Below are 18,740 nucleotides of genomic sequence, written 5' to 3'. Positions count from 1 at the left end.
CTTCTTTTTTTGCTCAAGGCTAGCACTCTAGCACTTGAACCACAGCACCACTTCCGCCCTTTTCTATATATTTGGTGCTGAGGAATTGAACCCAGGGCTTCATGTATACGAGACGAGCACTTTGTCACTAGGCTATATTCCCAGCCCCATCTTCCATCTTCTTATCCCTACTTCCTTAGAAGTTGTGACTATGAGCACATACCACCATACCCAGTCTTTAGCTTCCTTCCGCCCCAATCTGGGCCTTAAATTCAGGGCATAGGTATTTTCCCTGAACCTCTTTGTGCTCAAGTCTAGTCCTCTGCCACTTGAGCCACAGTACCACTTCTGGCTTTTTCTGAGTAGTTTATTAGAGATAAAAGTCTTAAGGACTTTGCTGCCCAAACTAGCTTCAGACCATAATCCTCAGATCTCAGCCTCTTGAGTAGCTAGGATAGTAGGTATGAGCCACCAATGCTGGGCTCAGTCTTTAGCTTTTTTTTTTTTTAAACACACACTTTCAATTGTTATTAAAAAGGTGATATACAGAGGGGTTACAGTTACATAAGTCAGGTAAAGAGTATATTTCTTTTTGGACAGTGTCATCCTCCCCTCCCTCTCTCCCAGTTTTTCTCTCCTGTACCTACCTAATAGTGGTATAACTTATTTTCAGCATAGTGTCTAGTGAGTATCACTGCTGCATTTGTTCACCCTTCTGTGCCTCCATTATCCTCCCAAAGACAGACAAATGAACAAAGAAAATGAAAGGAAAAGAACAGTGACAAAAGAAATAACCTCTTGTTTTCATTCTTGGAGTTCCTTTTGATAAATATTATTTTATATAATCAGATGCACATAGGCATTGTACCTTTGTGTTCCTCTCCTAAAATTATCCTCCATTGGGCTCATTATGTGTGAATGACTAGAGTCCTGTATAATTTATCCTGTCCTATTTTAGATCTAGCTTCAGCATATGAGAGAAAATATGCACCATTTGTGTCTGTGAGGTTGGCTTACCTCACTTAGCATGAATTATCCTAGGCCCATCCATTTCCCTGCAAATGATATAATATTATTCTTTCCAGTGGGTGAGTAAAATTCTACTGTGTATAGGTACCACATATTTTGAATTAGCATAAACATTTTTAAATGTCATTTTTGAAATGTTTGGCATTTAGAGTCTACACAAAATACAGTTTTGAGTAGATTGTACATAAAACTGTTAGTTAACTTGGGAGACACATGTAATCAAATTTTTGTTTTGCCTACTCACTAAATACTAAGTGTTTACAAAATCAGATTTTAAGTGTTCAAGCACTAAAGTTGGTTAACCTTATCATCAATAACTCTATATCATTTGGAAATCAAAGAGGCAAACAAATGAAATTTCTACCCAAACCATGGTGAGATACAGATACAGGTATCTAATTTCTGTTTTTTTTTCTTTGTTATAACAGGTAAGGACTTGAAATGTAGAGAAACTAAGTAAACTTGCAATTCGTATTTCTATATAGTCTCTTTCCCCAGGGTGGTATGTGAAGATAATGAATCAACAACCTCAAAAGTCAGAGGCTGCAAGGCATACTACATACTCTATTGCATTTGGCCAGGGCTAATTTGGTATGATAAAGTTACAGCAGTTTAGAGAAGACAGAATTCATTTTATTTTTCTTGTCTAGCACTCCATTAATAAGCAAATTGCACAGAGTTGTTACGTGACAGTGGGTCTATGACATTAGAAACAGACTGAAGTAACTATCTTCAACGTATTGCTTCCATCTTGACCGGAAACTAAAACTCACTGTGCTCCATTTCTTAGCAGGAAGGGGCAAGAGACAATATACTGCAATATTTTTATCTGCTTTTAGCCAAGAGTTACATGCATCTTGTACTCTCTTATCCCATTGTCCTGAACTTAGACACATGGGCACCATCCATCAGCGAGAAAGGATGGGAGCTATACCACCATGTACCAGGGACTCTGGTAAACTGAGAAACAGTGGTTTGATTCTGACACAGATTATTGCAGATATTATGATAATAAGGGTCAAAATTAGAAATGTGAAGTTACAAGAGTTACAAGACTGCCCGGAGAAAAGGTTCTGGAAGGCTGGGTTTTGTTGTAGTTTTTTTTTTTTGCCAGTCCTGGGCCTTGGACTCAGGGCCTGAGCACTGTCCCTGGCTTTTTCCCGCTCAAGGCTAGCACTCTGCCACTTGAGCCACAGCGCCGCTTCTGGCCGTTTTCTGTATATGTGGTCCTGGGGAATCGAACCTAGGGCCTCGTGTATCCGTGGCAGGCACTCTTGCCACTAGGCTATATCCCCAGCCCTTGTTGTAGTTTTTGTTTTGTTTTGTTTTGTTTTGAAGAAAAGTACATGCATATGGATTGGTGACCATTTTGGTAAGAACTATGGAAGAACACATTTAGTGGGTGGAGGGGGGAAGCCAACAGAATAGACCACAGTTGAATTTACAAAATGAGTGTGTGTGTTTGGAGGTGAGCCAGGAGATAGTTCTGACAGAGAATATACATTAAATGTCAGGTTGCTTTGGGTCAAAATAAATAAATTGAATCAAGATGTCCAGTTTGTGATTGTTTTGCTCTATATTCTACCTAAAATATGTTCTACGTAAAATATGATATAATAATATTGTCTGTTAGTGTTATGAGGAATGAAGTATGTATTCAAAGTACTGACGAATTGCTTGGTACTTGGGATCCAGTTAGTCTAGACAGAGCTCTTACTACTAATATTCGTATTAAGTTGGAGGAGAAAAGTGCTTCCCCGGAAGTGACTGCTGTGATATAAGATGTGATATGATAACTTACTGCTGTGGTAGAGACTATACAAATGAAAATGGGTGAATAGATCTAGAAAATATTCCAATGTAAGTTACAGATAAAACTCATTTTACTTATTATAATGAAGCAGTGGAATTAAACAGAAGTTACAATATGAGTGAAAGGAAATGAAATTATCTTTTAAAAACATGAGCTTTTTCTTGATTGTTAAAATAATATTACTTGTAGGAAATATTTTTATTATTTTAATTATTTTTTTGTTGAGGATTGAACAGGATCTTATACATTCCCAGCATGTACTATCATCAGCTACACCCTAGCTTACAGAAATCTTTTTTTTTTTTGCCAGTCCTGGGGCTTGGACTCAGGGCCTGAGCACTGTCCCTGGCTTCTTCTTGCTCAAGGCTAGCACTCTGCCACTTGAGCCAGGGATATATCCTAGGCCTTGAGTTCAAGTGCCATTAATAGTGCGCATGCATGCACACACAAGAAAGTTAAAATCATTCATAATTCTAACTGAGGAAGCATTTTAAATATTTTCTATTATCATTTTCATGTGTGTAAGTATGTACACAATAAAGTTAAAATTTCCTAAATAGTTTCTCAGGAAAGATACATTTTATTAACTGACAAATGACTTGTTGTTTAGAAAACTTGGATTGAAATTGTGTCTGTGCACATATGTATGTAGCTCATATATAAAGAACCATTTTTGCAATGAATAGGTATGGATATATATATATATATATATATATATATATATATATATATATATACATTTTTTTTTTTTGCCAGTCCTGGGGCTTGAACTCAGGGCCTGAGTACTGTCCCTGGCTTCTTTTTGCTCAAGGCTAGCACTCTACCTCTTGAGCCACACCACCACTTTTGGCTTTTTTTTTCTGTTTCTGTGATGATGAGGAATCGAACCCAGGGCTTCATGCATGCTAGGCAAGCACTCTACCACTAAGCTACATTCACAGCCCTAGGTCTGGATATTTTTACTTTGTTTTAACCAGCAGTTGAAGACTCATTGAAGCCCATTTGTGGTTTTCGGAGATCCACTGATCCTCTCCACTATATGGAGCTTAAGCTTTTTTTTTTTATATCTATCTTGTCTCTGAGGAGCAGGAAGAAATATGCTTCATCTTTATAAGGTAATGTTTGTGGCATGATTTTGGGTTGCTTCCTGCTTTGTAGTAGAGCAACAATATCGGAACCAACTGACTAAATGCAATCTCATGAATCAAAACCAAAATCGCTGGTTAGATAGATGCTGTTTGGTTGTGCAGTCTAGAAATAATCTTGGAGAAATCCTTTCAGAAGGGTCTTAAAATGGAAGATTGGATTTTGTAGACTCAAAGAAAGTGTCATGATTTGACTTGATCTAGGACATTTTATTCCTCTTTTCTGTGTTTGGGTCTATTATCTCTGTGTAGAATTTATACAAGTAGTCCATTGGGAAAGTTTTATTTCTAATTATTTGCTGTACTATGTGGAGTATGGTGCAGACAATCAACAATCAATCAATAGTAATTGTAGCCTGCCTGAGAGATGGGAGTTGTCAGCTTCAGCTGGCTTAAGTGCATGGTATTCTTCATTAATTTTCTTTTGCTAGTTTTTCATATAAGTTAAAGCCTAAATTTCAAGAGTAAATAGTAAACTTCCTTTGCTTGTGAGAGCAAGTAGGCATTTTTTTTTAAAGAGGGAATAAGTAATCCCAGGTGTTTTCTCTCTGTTTAATGAGAGCAATGTCTTTTTGCTTCAGATTGAGTGAGCAGAGAAGACAAGGATATTTGCATGGTTAAGTGACTATGAGCCCTTCCTTCTGAACGTAATATTCCCCTGATGTCAATTACTTTTATACAGACATCTGGATGTTTATCATAAAAGTGTACAGATGTCAACTTTTTCTGTATCGTAGCTGGAAATGTGGTGATAACTTGACTTTGATTTGAGTAAACATAAAATATCTCACATTTAATGTCAGAAGTTCACTCTAGGAAAGTGCTTAGACTGACGTTTATTACAGACAACAGTGCTTTGGAAAAAATGATTGGAACCATCCCTAAAGATACAGACACTCTTATAAAGTGAACCAAGTCCCAGTTATTCTATCTTTAACAAGTAACAGAATTTGAAAATGACATTTACCTACTCCTTGAACTTACAGAAGCTGGCGCTGAAGACATTGACATTCTTCCCAATGGTCTGGCTTTCTTTAGTGTGGTGAGTACTATCATCTTCCCCCCTCCCCCCAAACAGTAGAGGAGACACAAGAATGGTTGTTTTTGTTATTGTTGTTGTTTGTTTCTTGTTTTTGTTGGTGTTTTTTATTTTTTGTTGCACTCTTACCTTTAAGTTCTTTACTCTGTAAAACAACTTGGTGGGGGGAAGATGGGTCAAACTAGGTCTTAGAAAGTTCTGTAATCTTTTCTAAACATACAGTCTTTACCAGTTGATTGAGTATTCTTCACTTCCTCATCATCTGGGACTGGAATGCAATCTGTGTTTTTAAGAATGTGTCATTTTCTTAAAGAAATACATGATTTAAAAAGATATTTGAGATATTATTGTGAACACGAGATACCACCACTATGCTATTTTAAATACTGCCTCCAGTCTTCTTCCCATTACATATTCAGATTTATACATATTGAATTTTATATATTCAAGTCTGTTATTTATTTCAAATAATATACCCAACATTCTCAAACCAAGGCTGATACTTTTTCTTCCTTTTTTTCACTGAATAGCATATCACACATGGAAAGTTATTAACCAAGTCTATTTATGCTCTTATTTCTTATTTTAATTCTTCCAGGCTGAAAAACAGTATCTCTTCTGAGGATGCCATAGAAAGATGTTAAAACTGATTGATGTGTAGGATGTGTGCTGGACCAATACTCATTCTAATTGAGCACAACAAGTAGGCAGATGAGGGTTTCTGACCTCCATTTCCTTGACTTTAACATAAATAAGAATCTTTTGCATCTTCATGGGGGCCAGTTTGATTTGAAGAAACACCTTACTCCAATGGCTCCCTCTCTATATCCATTTATTTTCAGGCTGTGAGATCAAGAGGGATGTAAAAAGCTTGGAGATACTTCAGAAGAGAGCTGCAACACTAATAAAATAGTTGTCAGACTTATAAGAAAGGCGAGAGAACGCAGCTTAGAAGAGAATGAGGTTGGAACCCTCCTCTGGTCCCTGACAGTTTGTATATGAAAGACTGTGAGCAGCTCGTTATTACTACTGAGAGCCAAAGAAATAACATGGCTAAGTAGATACCCAGTTTCAAACTAGTTTTAATGGCCTACTTAAAATGAATCAAGCACTTTTTATAACAGGACTTGGCTAAGAATCACATGCCAGTGTATAGGTTTATGGATAGGGAGGAAGAGAAACACTGGCTCTAGTCACAATTATTATAGATGCAAAAATGCTTGATCAATTAGAAAGGAGTTTTATTGTTTGTTGTTTTTTAAGGGCATGTTATTGTCGATTTATGTAATTCAACACTTAACTATTTCAAAACTTTTCACCCCTAGGAATAAATGTGAATGATAAGGAATCAGATTTTCTGACACAAGAATCTATAGTCATTTTAGCTGAGTGGCACATTAAAGACATGTTTATCCACATCAACAGGGGTTTTCTGCTTATTTTCTGTTATCTGTCCTTGGTTATATGACTGGTTTGGAGGAAGGTCTTGTTTTCTTTCAAATTTAGAAGCTTTGCCTCTTTACTGATGTTTTTCATTCACTGGGCATTCTCTCTAACACTCCCAGTATGTGCTTCCTAGCTAAATGAATCAATTATATATGAATAATTTTGTGGAAGAACTTGTTTCTCTTCTTAACATCTTAGCTCACCTGTACCATACTATTCCACAGGTATAGATTTGCAGGGCATCTCAAAACTTAACATCATACTTGATGAGGGATTGGATGACACAGAGTAGAATATAGAAAGGATTTAAACAACTAGGTGAATATAATTTATGAGCACTACTGAACTGTATACTTCAGAATGGTAATGATGACAACTTTTATGTTATTTTATTTTATCACAAGTTAAAACTAAAATAAAATGTTTAAATAAGGAAATATAATGAAATAATAGGAAATATTAAAATAACTATGAGCAATTATCCTATCTGCTAGCATCTCCTGAGCAAAGAAGCCATGGTGTTCTTGGAGGCATCAATAAAGAATGGTGTTTATTAACAGCTAAAGTAGCAGACATATAATTCCAGTATCTTCTACTTACTGGGCTTGCCAGCTTTAAACATATGCAATTGTAGACACATGATTTTGTTGTGTTTTTGTGTTTTAACTAGAAGGATTGTATCATGTCAAATTTTGTGCATGAAGTGAGTCTTCTTTTTCTATTATATCTTTAAATTTGTATAAAATGTAGTGACATTGTATTAGTGGACTTCATGAAGCATTGCATTCCAGTAAAATTTACTGCCCCCAGTAATGATGAATCAGCATTTTATAGATAGCTGGATAATTTATTGAATAACTGATTTTTAAAAAGGAAAAGACCTAGACCATCCTCAGGAGTGCCAAAAGATCATTAAATAAAATGCAGTACTCTTTCCTGATTAATAGCTCCAAGTGAACTAGAAATAGAAGGAAAATTCTCAGAAACCAAGAGTATGCTTCAGTTTTAACGGTGAAACATTAGCTATATTCCCATTAACATGCAGAACGGGAAGAAAATGCCCACTACCAAAACCTCCATCAGTAATCTATTAAAGTTTATAATAACCTAACAAGTAGGAATAAGAAATATGAAATGGAAGAAAAAAAGACAAAAGTGCCATTATTATAAGATAATGGATTCTGTTGTTTTTGTTGCTTTTTACATAACCCAAAGTTTCAGCTATCAATCAGAGTTAAAAGGAGAGTTTAGTGATTTGGTTGGGTGCAAAATGAACCTACAAAAATGCTATGGTTTTTCCATGTGCTAGAAGAAAAAAAAAACAAGTAGAAAATGTTATGATAATAATGTTTCATTCATGATGGCAATTTAATCACCCATCTATATGTAATATATACGCATGTTTAAAAAGCTATAGTAATTTAAAAACATTATATTGCCACTGAAATTGGTATGAGATATCAAAAGAACAAAATAGAGTTTTCTAACACCCACGTGAAAATGTACATCAGGGACATTACAAATAAGTGAGAAAGGATGAATGATTTGCCAGTCACCAAGGCACTGGGGGATAGAAAGGAATGAACATGACAGTCTTAAGCTTGGATCCCATTGGATCCCATGAATATGGGTCTGAGGGTAACAGTGCATTAATCAAACATTATGTGAAGCAGGGCAGTGGAGAGTGGTGGCTGTGGGGAGGGTGGTTTCGTGATGCTTTTTGGAAGAAGATACAGATGAGGTCTCTGAGAAGGGACATTGTCCATATGTCAGAAGAGACATCAATTTTGCTGATTTTGCAGGAACAGACTTGCAGGTCAGAGGAGTAGCACATGCATGGCCCTGAGAAGGGAGCAGACCAGCTATGCTGGAAATAAGGACTGCCTCACTAGCTTGTTTGCATTTGTCTTAACCCCATAGTACAACATACCTGAAGCTGTTGTATACATATGTCAAATGCCAAAGAAGAAAATGAAGCAAAGCAAATGAGGAAAGAGAAAGAGGGAAAGAATCCTCTGTGTAGAGGCTGAGAGAAGCATTCCTAGACAGAAAAAACAAAGAATGTACGCCCTGAGGGAGAACATACTGACTTATTGGAGTCTAGATGGCCAAGGGGACTGAAGAAGCAAGGATCACAGGTGATGGAAGAGGTGAGAAGGGCCAATTATATAGAGTCATCAACCTATCCTAAGAATTTCTACTTGTAACCTCAGGGAGATGAGAAGCCATTAGAAACTTTTGATCAGAGGTGTGACATCATCTCATGTAATCTGGAAGCTGAGATGAGAAGTGCTGATGAGGATTAAGTATAGAAGTAGAAAGGCCAAGATGGAGGCTATTGTTATAGTTATGGTAGAGAAGTGGACCAGAGCAGCCATAGAAAAAGGAGTGAGAACAGTTCACATCCTTAGGAAGGTATGTATTTTCAAATGTTAAGTCAGCAGGGTTTGCTGATGGAGTGGAGGTGTGATGTGAGACTAGGAAGGGAGTCATGACAGTTGAGTGTAGTCTCTGGATTTGAGGGTGTCTCAAGTTAATATGCAAACTTCTGCTTGTCCCTACACTCTGCCTGGAGTCTGGGAATCCACTTATCCTCTGTAGACCTTGAAAAGAATAAATCCCTACTCTTCTGACTCAGCTCAACAAAATCCGTTATTGTTCAGCTTTCAACTTTTCAGCTCTCAATTATAATTTCTTCTATTGTTTTGTAGCTCCATTTCTTTTGTGTTTATGGCTTTATGCCATCACCTTGAACCAGAGTCTCTACTTATCATTCATGTGTAGTTCCCACTTCAGTGCATAAAAATACTTAAGCCTTTGTAGTTAACTTTTTTCGCTGTTTTTGGAAAGGGTCTAAAATTTCCAGGGCTCCACAGCTTTGCACCGGATAAGCCTGGAGGCATACTAATGATGGATCTACAAGAAGAAAAACCGAGGGCACTGGAGTTAAGAATCAGCCGAGGATTTGACTTAGCTTCATTTAATCCTCATGGCATCAGCACTTTCATAGACAATGGTAAGAGCTGATGAGCTACCCATGTTAGGAATCATGCAGTGGTTCACAAATGACTGTGAAAAGCAGGTTTGAGTCTTATTAATAGGAAAGAAGGACCATCCTCTCATGCATTATTTTTGTATTTTTCATACCAACAACTTGTCTACTTGCCTCTTCTGCTGGCAGGAAGTTATATTACTTTGAAATTTCTAACAGTTAACACCTAAAAGAATGTTTAAATTTCTTAACCTTTTCACATACCTGTGATTATTGTATTTAAAAGAGCTGTATTTCAGAATTAATGTCTAAACAGATTATGCATGAATTATGTATATGGAGTGGGAGGCACTCTTTCTTAAAGGTCAAGGGACCAATGATCAGAACTAACAGCAGACAGACAGTGATGGGCAAAACCAGGAAGACTGACTTGTTATGTTGTCATACAGCTTGTATAGTCAACCTTTCCTTGCCTGTGGTATTTAAATGTCAGTGTCTGCCCTATGGTTATGTGTCTGTCCTATGGTTATGTGTTGTAAATTAACTCTCTTCTTTCAACCCTTTAGATGACACAGTTTATCTCTTTGTTGTAAACCATCCGGACTTCAAGAATACAGTGGAAATTTTTAAGTTTGAAGAAGAAGAAAATTCTCTGTTGCATCTGAAAACAATCAAACATGAGCTTCTTCCAAGGTAATTTCTCCTTTAATTCATCCTCCAGTTTATCTCTAGCATTTCCAAACATTCCTCAGTATGGGTGATTCTCTTATTTTTTTGTAAAATCTGATAGATAGATAGATAGATAGATAGATAGATAGATAGATAGATAGATGATACATAGATACATAAGTACATAGATCATAGAAAAATACCTAATACATGATATATTATATTACAGTATATATTATAAAATGTAATCACATTATATAACTATATGTTTATAGAACATATGGTATATATTATGTTTAGGTAACAAGTTTATATGTGTGTGTATCTGTATCAATGTGGATATTTGTATGGATTTTTATAAGCATTTGTATCCTTAAAACCTCAAATCTAGAAGGCTCCATAGTCTGAAACTTTCTGAGTACCAAAATGATGCCAAGTGGGAATCTTCACAGCACAAAATTTAGTTCTGGGCATGAGTTTTTTAAAAATATAGTATAAAATTACTTACAGCAGACCATGCACAGTGGCTCACACCTGTAATTCCAGGTACTTGGGAGGCATAGACAGGAGGATCATGGCCTCAGGAAAAAAGAAGACAAGACTCTACAAACAAATTCAATGATAATATTCAATAATAATAAAATAAAATAAATTGAAGGCATAACCTGCCTAATAAGAATGGGATCCTGAGTTTGAAGCCCCAATACCGCCAAATTATTTTTTTTAAGTTGCCAAGTATGTCTGTAAATTAAACAGGAAACACACATTCCATGGTTAGGTTTGTGTCTCATTTGCAAGATTAGTATGGTTATGTACATCATGGACATGCAAATATTCTAAAATAGAAAAATCAGAAGTAATTCTGGTCCCAAAGGGACACTCAAACTATACAATCTCTTTCTCTCTCTCCCCCCCATACACACACACACACACACACACACACACACACACACACATACATATATATAATTTGCAATACATACATATACAGTTTCCTTGTAAATCAGGGAGAGTATGGCACATGAAAGTTAATGTCACTCTTTATAATAATAATCAGCATTTATTTATACTCCCTTAAGAAAGATGAAATATTTTGGACTATACAACTATGCCCTTCAAACTTCTCCTGAGAGTAGAAGACAGACCTCACTATTTTCTCCATTATCATCCCACTGAAGATGCCCCAGTGCTCAAATATTTACCGCGGAAGTATTTATAGGGGTTTTTTTTCCCCCACAGGATTTTGATACAAATGTACTCATGGAGTTAGCTAGGCATAGTGGTGGGTCTGAGCTTAAGATCATCCAGAAATTGAGGCATTCAAGGTGCAAATGGGTCACTGGTAACTCAAGAACAGATAAAAAAGAATTGCACGTACCCTCCCAGCTCAGCTGCCATTAGCCTACTGCTTCTAGTTTAAATTTGATGGATGTTTTTTAATTTCTATTTCCCTATCTAGGACATTAGCATGTAACTTCTCCAATCATTCTTTCCCAAAATGTACTTCATAATAAATAGGAATATCAATACCATCCAAGCAGCCTCTGCCTGAATGACAGAGCTTTCTAAGAAAAAAAATGAGAGAGACAGAGAGACCCACCTTCCATGTAGGTCTGTAGCTCAGTATTTTTCATTTGACAAAGGAGAAAGCAGTTCTTTCAGAACTTTTTGCATAGGATAATTGGAATTTAAATTTAATAACACCCTTGTCTAACTGGTTTTAAAAATGTAATTGTTTTTAGCATATCAATCTCTCACCTGAAGTATTGTACTACAGCAATTTCATCATTCATCTCTTCGCAAGTGTTTATTGAGGGTCTGTTCATTCTCAGCATGTCGGCTTTGTGAGGCAGGTAGAAATTGAACAGTCAAGCTTAGTTTGACTAATAACTAAGCAAAGGACTGAGGAAAATACAGCAGCTGAGCAATGGGGGTCAGGTAAATGTTGCTGACAGGGAGACAGGTTCTATATTACCTGACATCTCTGTTCTGATGTACAATTGTTAACCCTACATTGCTTATGTAAAAAAAAAAAAGAATGAAAACCCACAAAATGCCACATGGCACCAAGTTCTGTCTGTCTGTCTGTCTGTCTTTCTCTTCTTTTCTTCCTTTATTTTTCTTTTACTTTCTTTCAGTATCATCTCTCTCTATAGCCCAGCTTGACCTCAAACTTTTGATCGTACTACTTCAACTTCCTAAATGCTAGAATTACAGGTGTGTGCCACCACATCTGACTAGACCATTTATTGAATAAGCATCCTGCTGTAATTGCTAAATGACTTCTCTTCAAGTTACCTGGTACCACACAAAACTCTCCTCTTGGAAATAATATTGTTGAATATTGCATATACTATAGTCATGTGATTTTTAGCTCACTTTTCTTGGAAACAAACTCATACCTAAAGTATAAAACATGTGTTGTATAAATCCTGCAAGTACTTAAATCAAAGCTTCAGTATGAAGACCAATAAGGCTTTTTATTTTCTCTCATATGTTTTTGTCTTTCAGTGTGAATGATATCATAGCCGTTGGACCAGCACATTTCTATGCTACCAATGATCACTATTTCTCTGATCCTTTCTTAAAGTATTTGGAAACTTATTTGAATTTACGCTGGGCTAATGTTATTTACTATAGCCCTAATGAAGTTAAACTAGTAGCAGAAGGATTTGATTCAGCAAATGGGATCAGTATTTCACCTGATAAAAAGTATGCTACTTTACAGAATATCTCCTTTAACCCTAAATTGTGGTGATGGCCAAATTCTTTACTTTCATGTTGGGTATTTTTAAGTTTTAAAATTTGAAAATAGCTTTTCTGACCTGTCCATATAATTTCATATATGCATAGTAGATATATTTACATACAATATGTGATTATATATGTACAGATACTATATAAGCATTTAATTACATAATATATAAGGTTATATATACTATGTAATATATACAATTATATACTATATATGATATATAATACATAGCACATACAATTATATACAATTGTATGTTATAAAGTTCATTTTTATAAATGTAAATTTTAATAAAATGGGATTGAATATATGTATATTTATATTGAAGTATCAGGTAGCTGTCATCTTTTAAAGCAAAATGTTTTGTTTATTGACTACATACTATTTTCCATTATATGGATGATGCTAAACTGATTTAACTTCTTCACTATTGATGGATGTGTAACTTTTTTTTCTGAATAAAACACTTTTATAGTTATCATTTCCTATCAAGACTTATCCAGTTATTTTTAAAGTAAAAATTTTTTAATTTGGTATTCAGGGGCTGTAGGCATGGCTCAAACAGTATCAATTAAATTAAAACATTATCGTTGTAAAAACACAAAAACAAAACAAAAATAGTTAAATTTGCAGATTTTGGACTCCTACAGACCTAAGTTCAATTTGTAGATAGGATTCTGAGTAAATGGTATTACGAACCCCATCTCTTTGCCCATTTATGTAAGTATCTCTATAGGATAGACCTCTAAAATTAGAAATACTTGCTCAGTGCAAACCCTTTATATGTTAGCTTTATAAGTAATGCCAAGTAGTCTTGCAGAAATTCTCTTCTTATTTCAATCAATATGCATAACCACAAGATATAGGAGAGGATATTAAATTCTTTATTAACATTCTCTTCTACTGCCTTAGTTCATTGGACAACTTAAATGAAGACAGGAAATAAATGTAGCATTCCTTGACAACTAAATGTTCTTATTTTTTTTTTTTTTTGCAGTGAACTCCTTCTTTCCTTCAGATTACAGAAAATGATTATAGAGTTATTTTACTTAAATTGGCACTAACTGATATGGTCCACCTTTTCCAGCCAAATGCTTTTCTCCTTACCTTTTATATTTCCATCATGAAAGTAAAACTTTCCAGACACCCAGGCTAAAAATAAAAATTATAATGGATAGAGAATTTATCTTTAATAATGGATAGAGAGCATATTTCTAACTACTTCCACTATCCACTCTGTGAGCAAATTGTCTTGTTTCCCTTGTTCCCTCTTTACCTGTCATGTCCCATGGGCATTCGCTAGTTTAAGTAGTCATCCTCTCCAGCTAGCGAATGAGTTCCAACATATTTTCAGCCTACCTCTGTCTTTTGCCCTTTGGCTTACATGGTTTTCCTATGATCCTTTATGAATCATCTTTAATGAAGGATTCTAAACGTGGGGGCTTAATCTTCGTGTCTGGATGCTGATGCTAATCAAAGCACCAGTGCCAAGAAAATGGCCAGTAACTGTTGAATTAAGCTGACAATTATCATACCGTGCCTTCATTCTGAGTATTCAGTGGAATGCAAATGTTTTATCAAATCAAGGCAAAAAAGGACTCTTAACGATCCTCATCCTTCCTTTCCTGTTCTCTCCATACTTCCTATAAGAACCAACTTACTCTGGCTAGGAATGTGGCTTAGCAGTAGACTGCTTGCCTAGCATGCACAAAGCCCTGGGTTGGATTCCTCAGCACCACATAAACACAAAAAGCCGGAAGTGGTACTGTGGCTCAAGAGGTAGAGTGCTAGCCTTGAGCAGAAAGAAGCCAGGGGATAGTGCTCAGGTCCTGTGTTCAAGCCCCAGGACTGGCAAAAAAAAAAAAAAAAAAAAAAAAAAAAAAGAACCAACCTACTATTTTACAGTCATCCTTTCTGGCTCTTGCTCCTTTTCCTTGAATCCAGTGTTTTCTACTGTCTGGGAAGATCTTCATCCTGAAAACCCTCAGATCTAATCTCTGTTGCAGTGTCTTTTGTTCAGATTTCCCTTTGTTTTGATAGTCTCTCTGCCCACTAAAGAATTAGAGCTTTCTTCAGACTGAACTTATCTCTAGTTTCTTCAGACGAACTATTTCTCATGGTAGCAGTCATGTTACCTTAGGTTTCTCTTGTGTATGAGCCAATCTGTCTCCCAACACGTTATAAACTTTGGAGGAGAAAGGCTGAATCTGTATCTGTTTCTCTCTACCTCTGCAGTCCCCCTTGAGTGTATCCATGTTGTGATGAATACTGCTCTCTCACTCTTAAAATTTCCCATGTACTAATGAATCTTTTATTACACATATTTTAATAAAATGCATTTAATAGCATATAATGATAGAAATATCAAATCATGTTGTAGAATGTAGAAGCTTTGCTTAGGAAAACAAATATTTGTTTTTATTGTCATTTCAATGACAAATACCATGAACTGTATTTTCAAATTGAAGTTCTGTGTTATTTTTCCTTTCAGACTTATTGAAAAATAATTTAATAATACTGTGATTGTTGGAGCACTGCTGAATTGATTTTGAAAGCTTACTTTTTAAAGTAAAAACTGACCTTTATCAAGCATTCCTTGAGGGCACATCATTGATTAATTTCTTGGCAGGTTATTAAGATGTATTTTTACTGTATAATGAAGCTTTATATTGACAGGCGCTCTAACTAGTGTATCTTTTCTGTGAAGGTATATCTATGTTGCTGATACATTGGCTCATGAAATTCATGTTTTGGAAAAACAGCCTTCTATGAATTTAACTCAATTAAAGGTATATATTTATCTTTGTGTATAGATATGAATGAAGTACACATTGCAATTACATAGTTGTTTCATGTTGTGACAATGACACATTTAGAGCAGAACCCAGATGCCAGTGTAGCTCTTCTGTGTTTTACATTATTCCTTCCTTCCAACATGAGAAGTCTCCCGTTCTCAGTGATCACATGCAGTAGCAGGTTGAGTGATATGTGTTTCAGATTTAGGGCTCGTTCCATGAAGTATTGATGGCATACTGTGAATTCCAATAAGAATTTTCACCATTGAAAAGACTAATAGATGACTTCTCAAATGAAGATTTATGCATGTTGTCAGTTCTTTCAATAATAAATGAAGGTAGGAATTGGGTTCCACACCATTATTGTTTGCTTCACCCTCCACAATACATATTTTAGGTTGATTAAGAATTTCCTATTTTGCTTTGATGGAGTTACTTGAGATAACTGATCATTGTACCATTTTTGAGGGAAAAAGAATTCTCTTCTTTTTTTTGAGAAATTGATGATCACCTTTAACTCCTGTACTTTCAGAGAAGATGACAAGTGGCTCCAAACCAGTTTAATTACATGTATTTTAAGAAATAGGGTGGGTGGAAGGAGGATGTGCGTCATTTCCTCCACAATCACAGAAGCAGGAAAGGTTGGCTGTAAATGCTTTAATCAAGCTTCTCTTGTAACTTAGATATTGACACTTTCTCGTTTGTAAGGTTCTACAGTTGGACACACTGGTGGATAATTTATCTGTTGATCCTTCCTCGGGAGACATCTGGGCAGGCTGTCATCCAAATGGCCAGAAGCTCTTCGTATATGACCCGAACAACCCTCCTTCCTCAGAGGTTTTTATATTTTCAGTTGTTCAACTTTAATTATTCAAGTCCTTTTGAACTATGAATACAATCAACTGTCACTGGGATGATTTGTTAGTTATAATACTGTAAACTTGTATGGGGTGGTTTGTAATTGCTTTAAGCCAATAATTGGCAGGAGGTGACATTGTTGAAGTGCTTTTTTAAAAAGTAATCTTTTGATGTATTAAATTATGGTGGAAGCTAGTCAAAAGGCACTTTTATAAAGACACATGCCATTCTTGTGTGGTATATTGGCAACTTCTTAAATATCTGGCTTATTGTCGACTCACCACATGACAGGATTTTTGTTCATGTTGAAATGGTGTGAAAGTAGGCACATTAGTGTGAACCTATTTCTATCACTGCTGAATTGCTGTAATAACACTAAATCCTGTGTTGGCATGGCATAAGGAGATGGTTTTAAAAAGCACTTTCTTTGAAGGTTGGGAAAAGTACTTTAATTTAAGCATTAAGAAGATTGGTTAGTGCTGTTTCCACCAGCATGTCCTCTTAATCACTCTGTCACTGTAGAAGACAGGAGATTACTGGAGATTGAGAGTCATGGGTAGAAGCTGGTTCTATATTAACATTCTATATCTCCTGGCAGGTTCTTCGCATCCAGAACATTCTGTCTGAGAAGCCTACAGTGACCACAGTGTATGCCAACAATGGATCTGTCCTCCAGGGAAGTTCTGTAGCAACAGAATATGATGGGAAGTTGCTCATAGGTACTTTATACCACAGAGCTTTGTTTTGTGAGCTCTAAATTGTATTTTTTGGTATACCAGTGTAATAGTTTTTCCTAACATTTAATTTGCTACAAATCTCTAATTCTGTGGGAATTTAGCCAGCAAAATTGACCTGGAAATGGATGTTACATATAGTAAAATTGATTTCAAAGTCAGGAAAAGCCCCTTTAGTTCTTATAGCACTTTAACATAAAAGAAAATAAATATATATTTTCATAATGCTAAGCCCAGGAAAGAGAAAAAAAGATGCTTTCCTATAAGGTGAATACACTTTGTACAACACAAACCTCACTTTGTCCCTCCAGCTATAGAACATGGAAGAGAGGGAATTATGGTTTCTTATAGAGTAAATGTGACCTCAGTTCCTACATTGTGACCACTGTGAGCGTTCAAAACTACTGATGTGTAACATGTTTTGATGTTTTATACTTACATCTTGGTTTACTATTAAAGATTTAGAGTTACATTAAAGACTAAATGAAATTTGAGTTTCATTTGTGTTTCATTCACCAGGCATGTGTTCAAAGGCAGGTAGGTGGCCTTGTTCTTTGGGGTTTCTTTGAGATAGGCAAACTTGGTGATATCTCCTATTGAAAGCTATATGTACAGGATCCCTTCATTTGGAAAAAAAAATTAAACAAATAAATACCCAAATATTCAATTATTATGGAGTGTTCCAGAAATTTGTTTCCTAAATGGATGCCCACCTTAGGTGCAAAGGAGATTAAAGATAGGGTCTGTAAGGTCACCTGGTCTGTACATGAACAGAACTGTGACTGGAAGCTTGAAGAGGTATAGTCAGGTGTTTGAGGCCCTGTGGTTAAGCAGCATCAATGTGAGGTCGAGAGCCAAAGGGGCCTAAATCACACAGAGTTTTTTACTCACTGACCTCTATAAAACCATCCTAATCACTGGAGAAAGACTTTTTTATGTTTCTTCTTTCCATTGTAACTTATCAAAACACATCACTTCTCATTCTTTTTTCTAGTTCTTTATCATCGTCATCATCATTCAAATACGTCAATTCCAACAAGCCCAATGATGCACAGATGATGTTACATTCATTATTTCTTTTCATTCTAATTGCAGCCTTGAAGAAGTAGTTACACATATCACTCTTAACATGTCATAGAAATTCAGTTACCCACCTAGTAAGAGGTGAATATATGTCTATTTCTGATGCCAGAGCTGATGCCATTAACCACCAGATAAGCTACTGCCATAGAACTAATGAATGTACCATATTTTCATAGTTTCTTTTTTAAGATTAAAAGTCTGAAGTTTTCTGAATCATATAATGGTTTTTAAACATACATTACAAAAGTAAAGTGAGGCTAATATGGAAAATGAAAAGGTATGCTCAACCCATCATACAATTATTACCATTTTGTCACCTCCATTTGCTTTTCTTTTATCTAACCTCCCTTTCTCCCAAGACCATATCTTACATCCACCCATCTAATCTAATTTACTGAGACAC

The 18,740-nt window shown here is 35.7% G+C and overlaps 1 protein-coding gene across 1 annotated transcript in view; it reads left to right on the top strand.

Annotated features, from left to right (window-relative positions):
• The window catches only part of LOC125347022 (serum paraoxonase/arylesterase 2), a 32,669-nt gene extending 14,921 nt beyond the window's left edge, over positions 1-17,748 (top strand). The window contains exons 3-9 of the mRNA XM_048340059.1: positions 4,953-5,008; positions 9,302-9,467; positions 10,010-10,136; positions 12,624-12,824; positions 15,575-15,656; positions 16,371-16,499; positions 17,119-17,748. Of these exons, the coding sequence (XP_048196016.1) occupies positions 4,953-5,008; positions 9,302-9,467; positions 10,010-10,136; positions 12,624-12,824; positions 15,575-15,656; positions 16,371-16,499; positions 17,119-17,277 (920 nt within the window). The 3' untranslated portion in view covers positions 17,278-17,748. The remainder of the gene's footprint in view (positions 1-4,952; positions 5,009-9,301; positions 9,468-10,009; positions 10,137-12,623; positions 12,825-15,574; positions 15,657-16,370; positions 16,500-17,118) is intronic.
• The last annotated feature ends 992 nt before the right edge of the window (positions 17,749-18,740 follow it).

The sequence above is a fragment of the Perognathus longimembris genome, chromosome 2 (assembly GCF_023159225.1).
Source record: "Perognathus longimembris pacificus isolate PPM17 chromosome 2, ASM2315922v1, whole genome shotgun sequence".
Classification (NCBI taxonomy): Eukaryota; Metazoa; Chordata; class Mammalia; order Rodentia; family Heteromyidae; genus Perognathus; species Perognathus longimembris.
The sequence above is the reverse complement of the archived record's forward strand: the minus strand, read 5'-3'. Positions and strand labels throughout refer to the sequence as shown.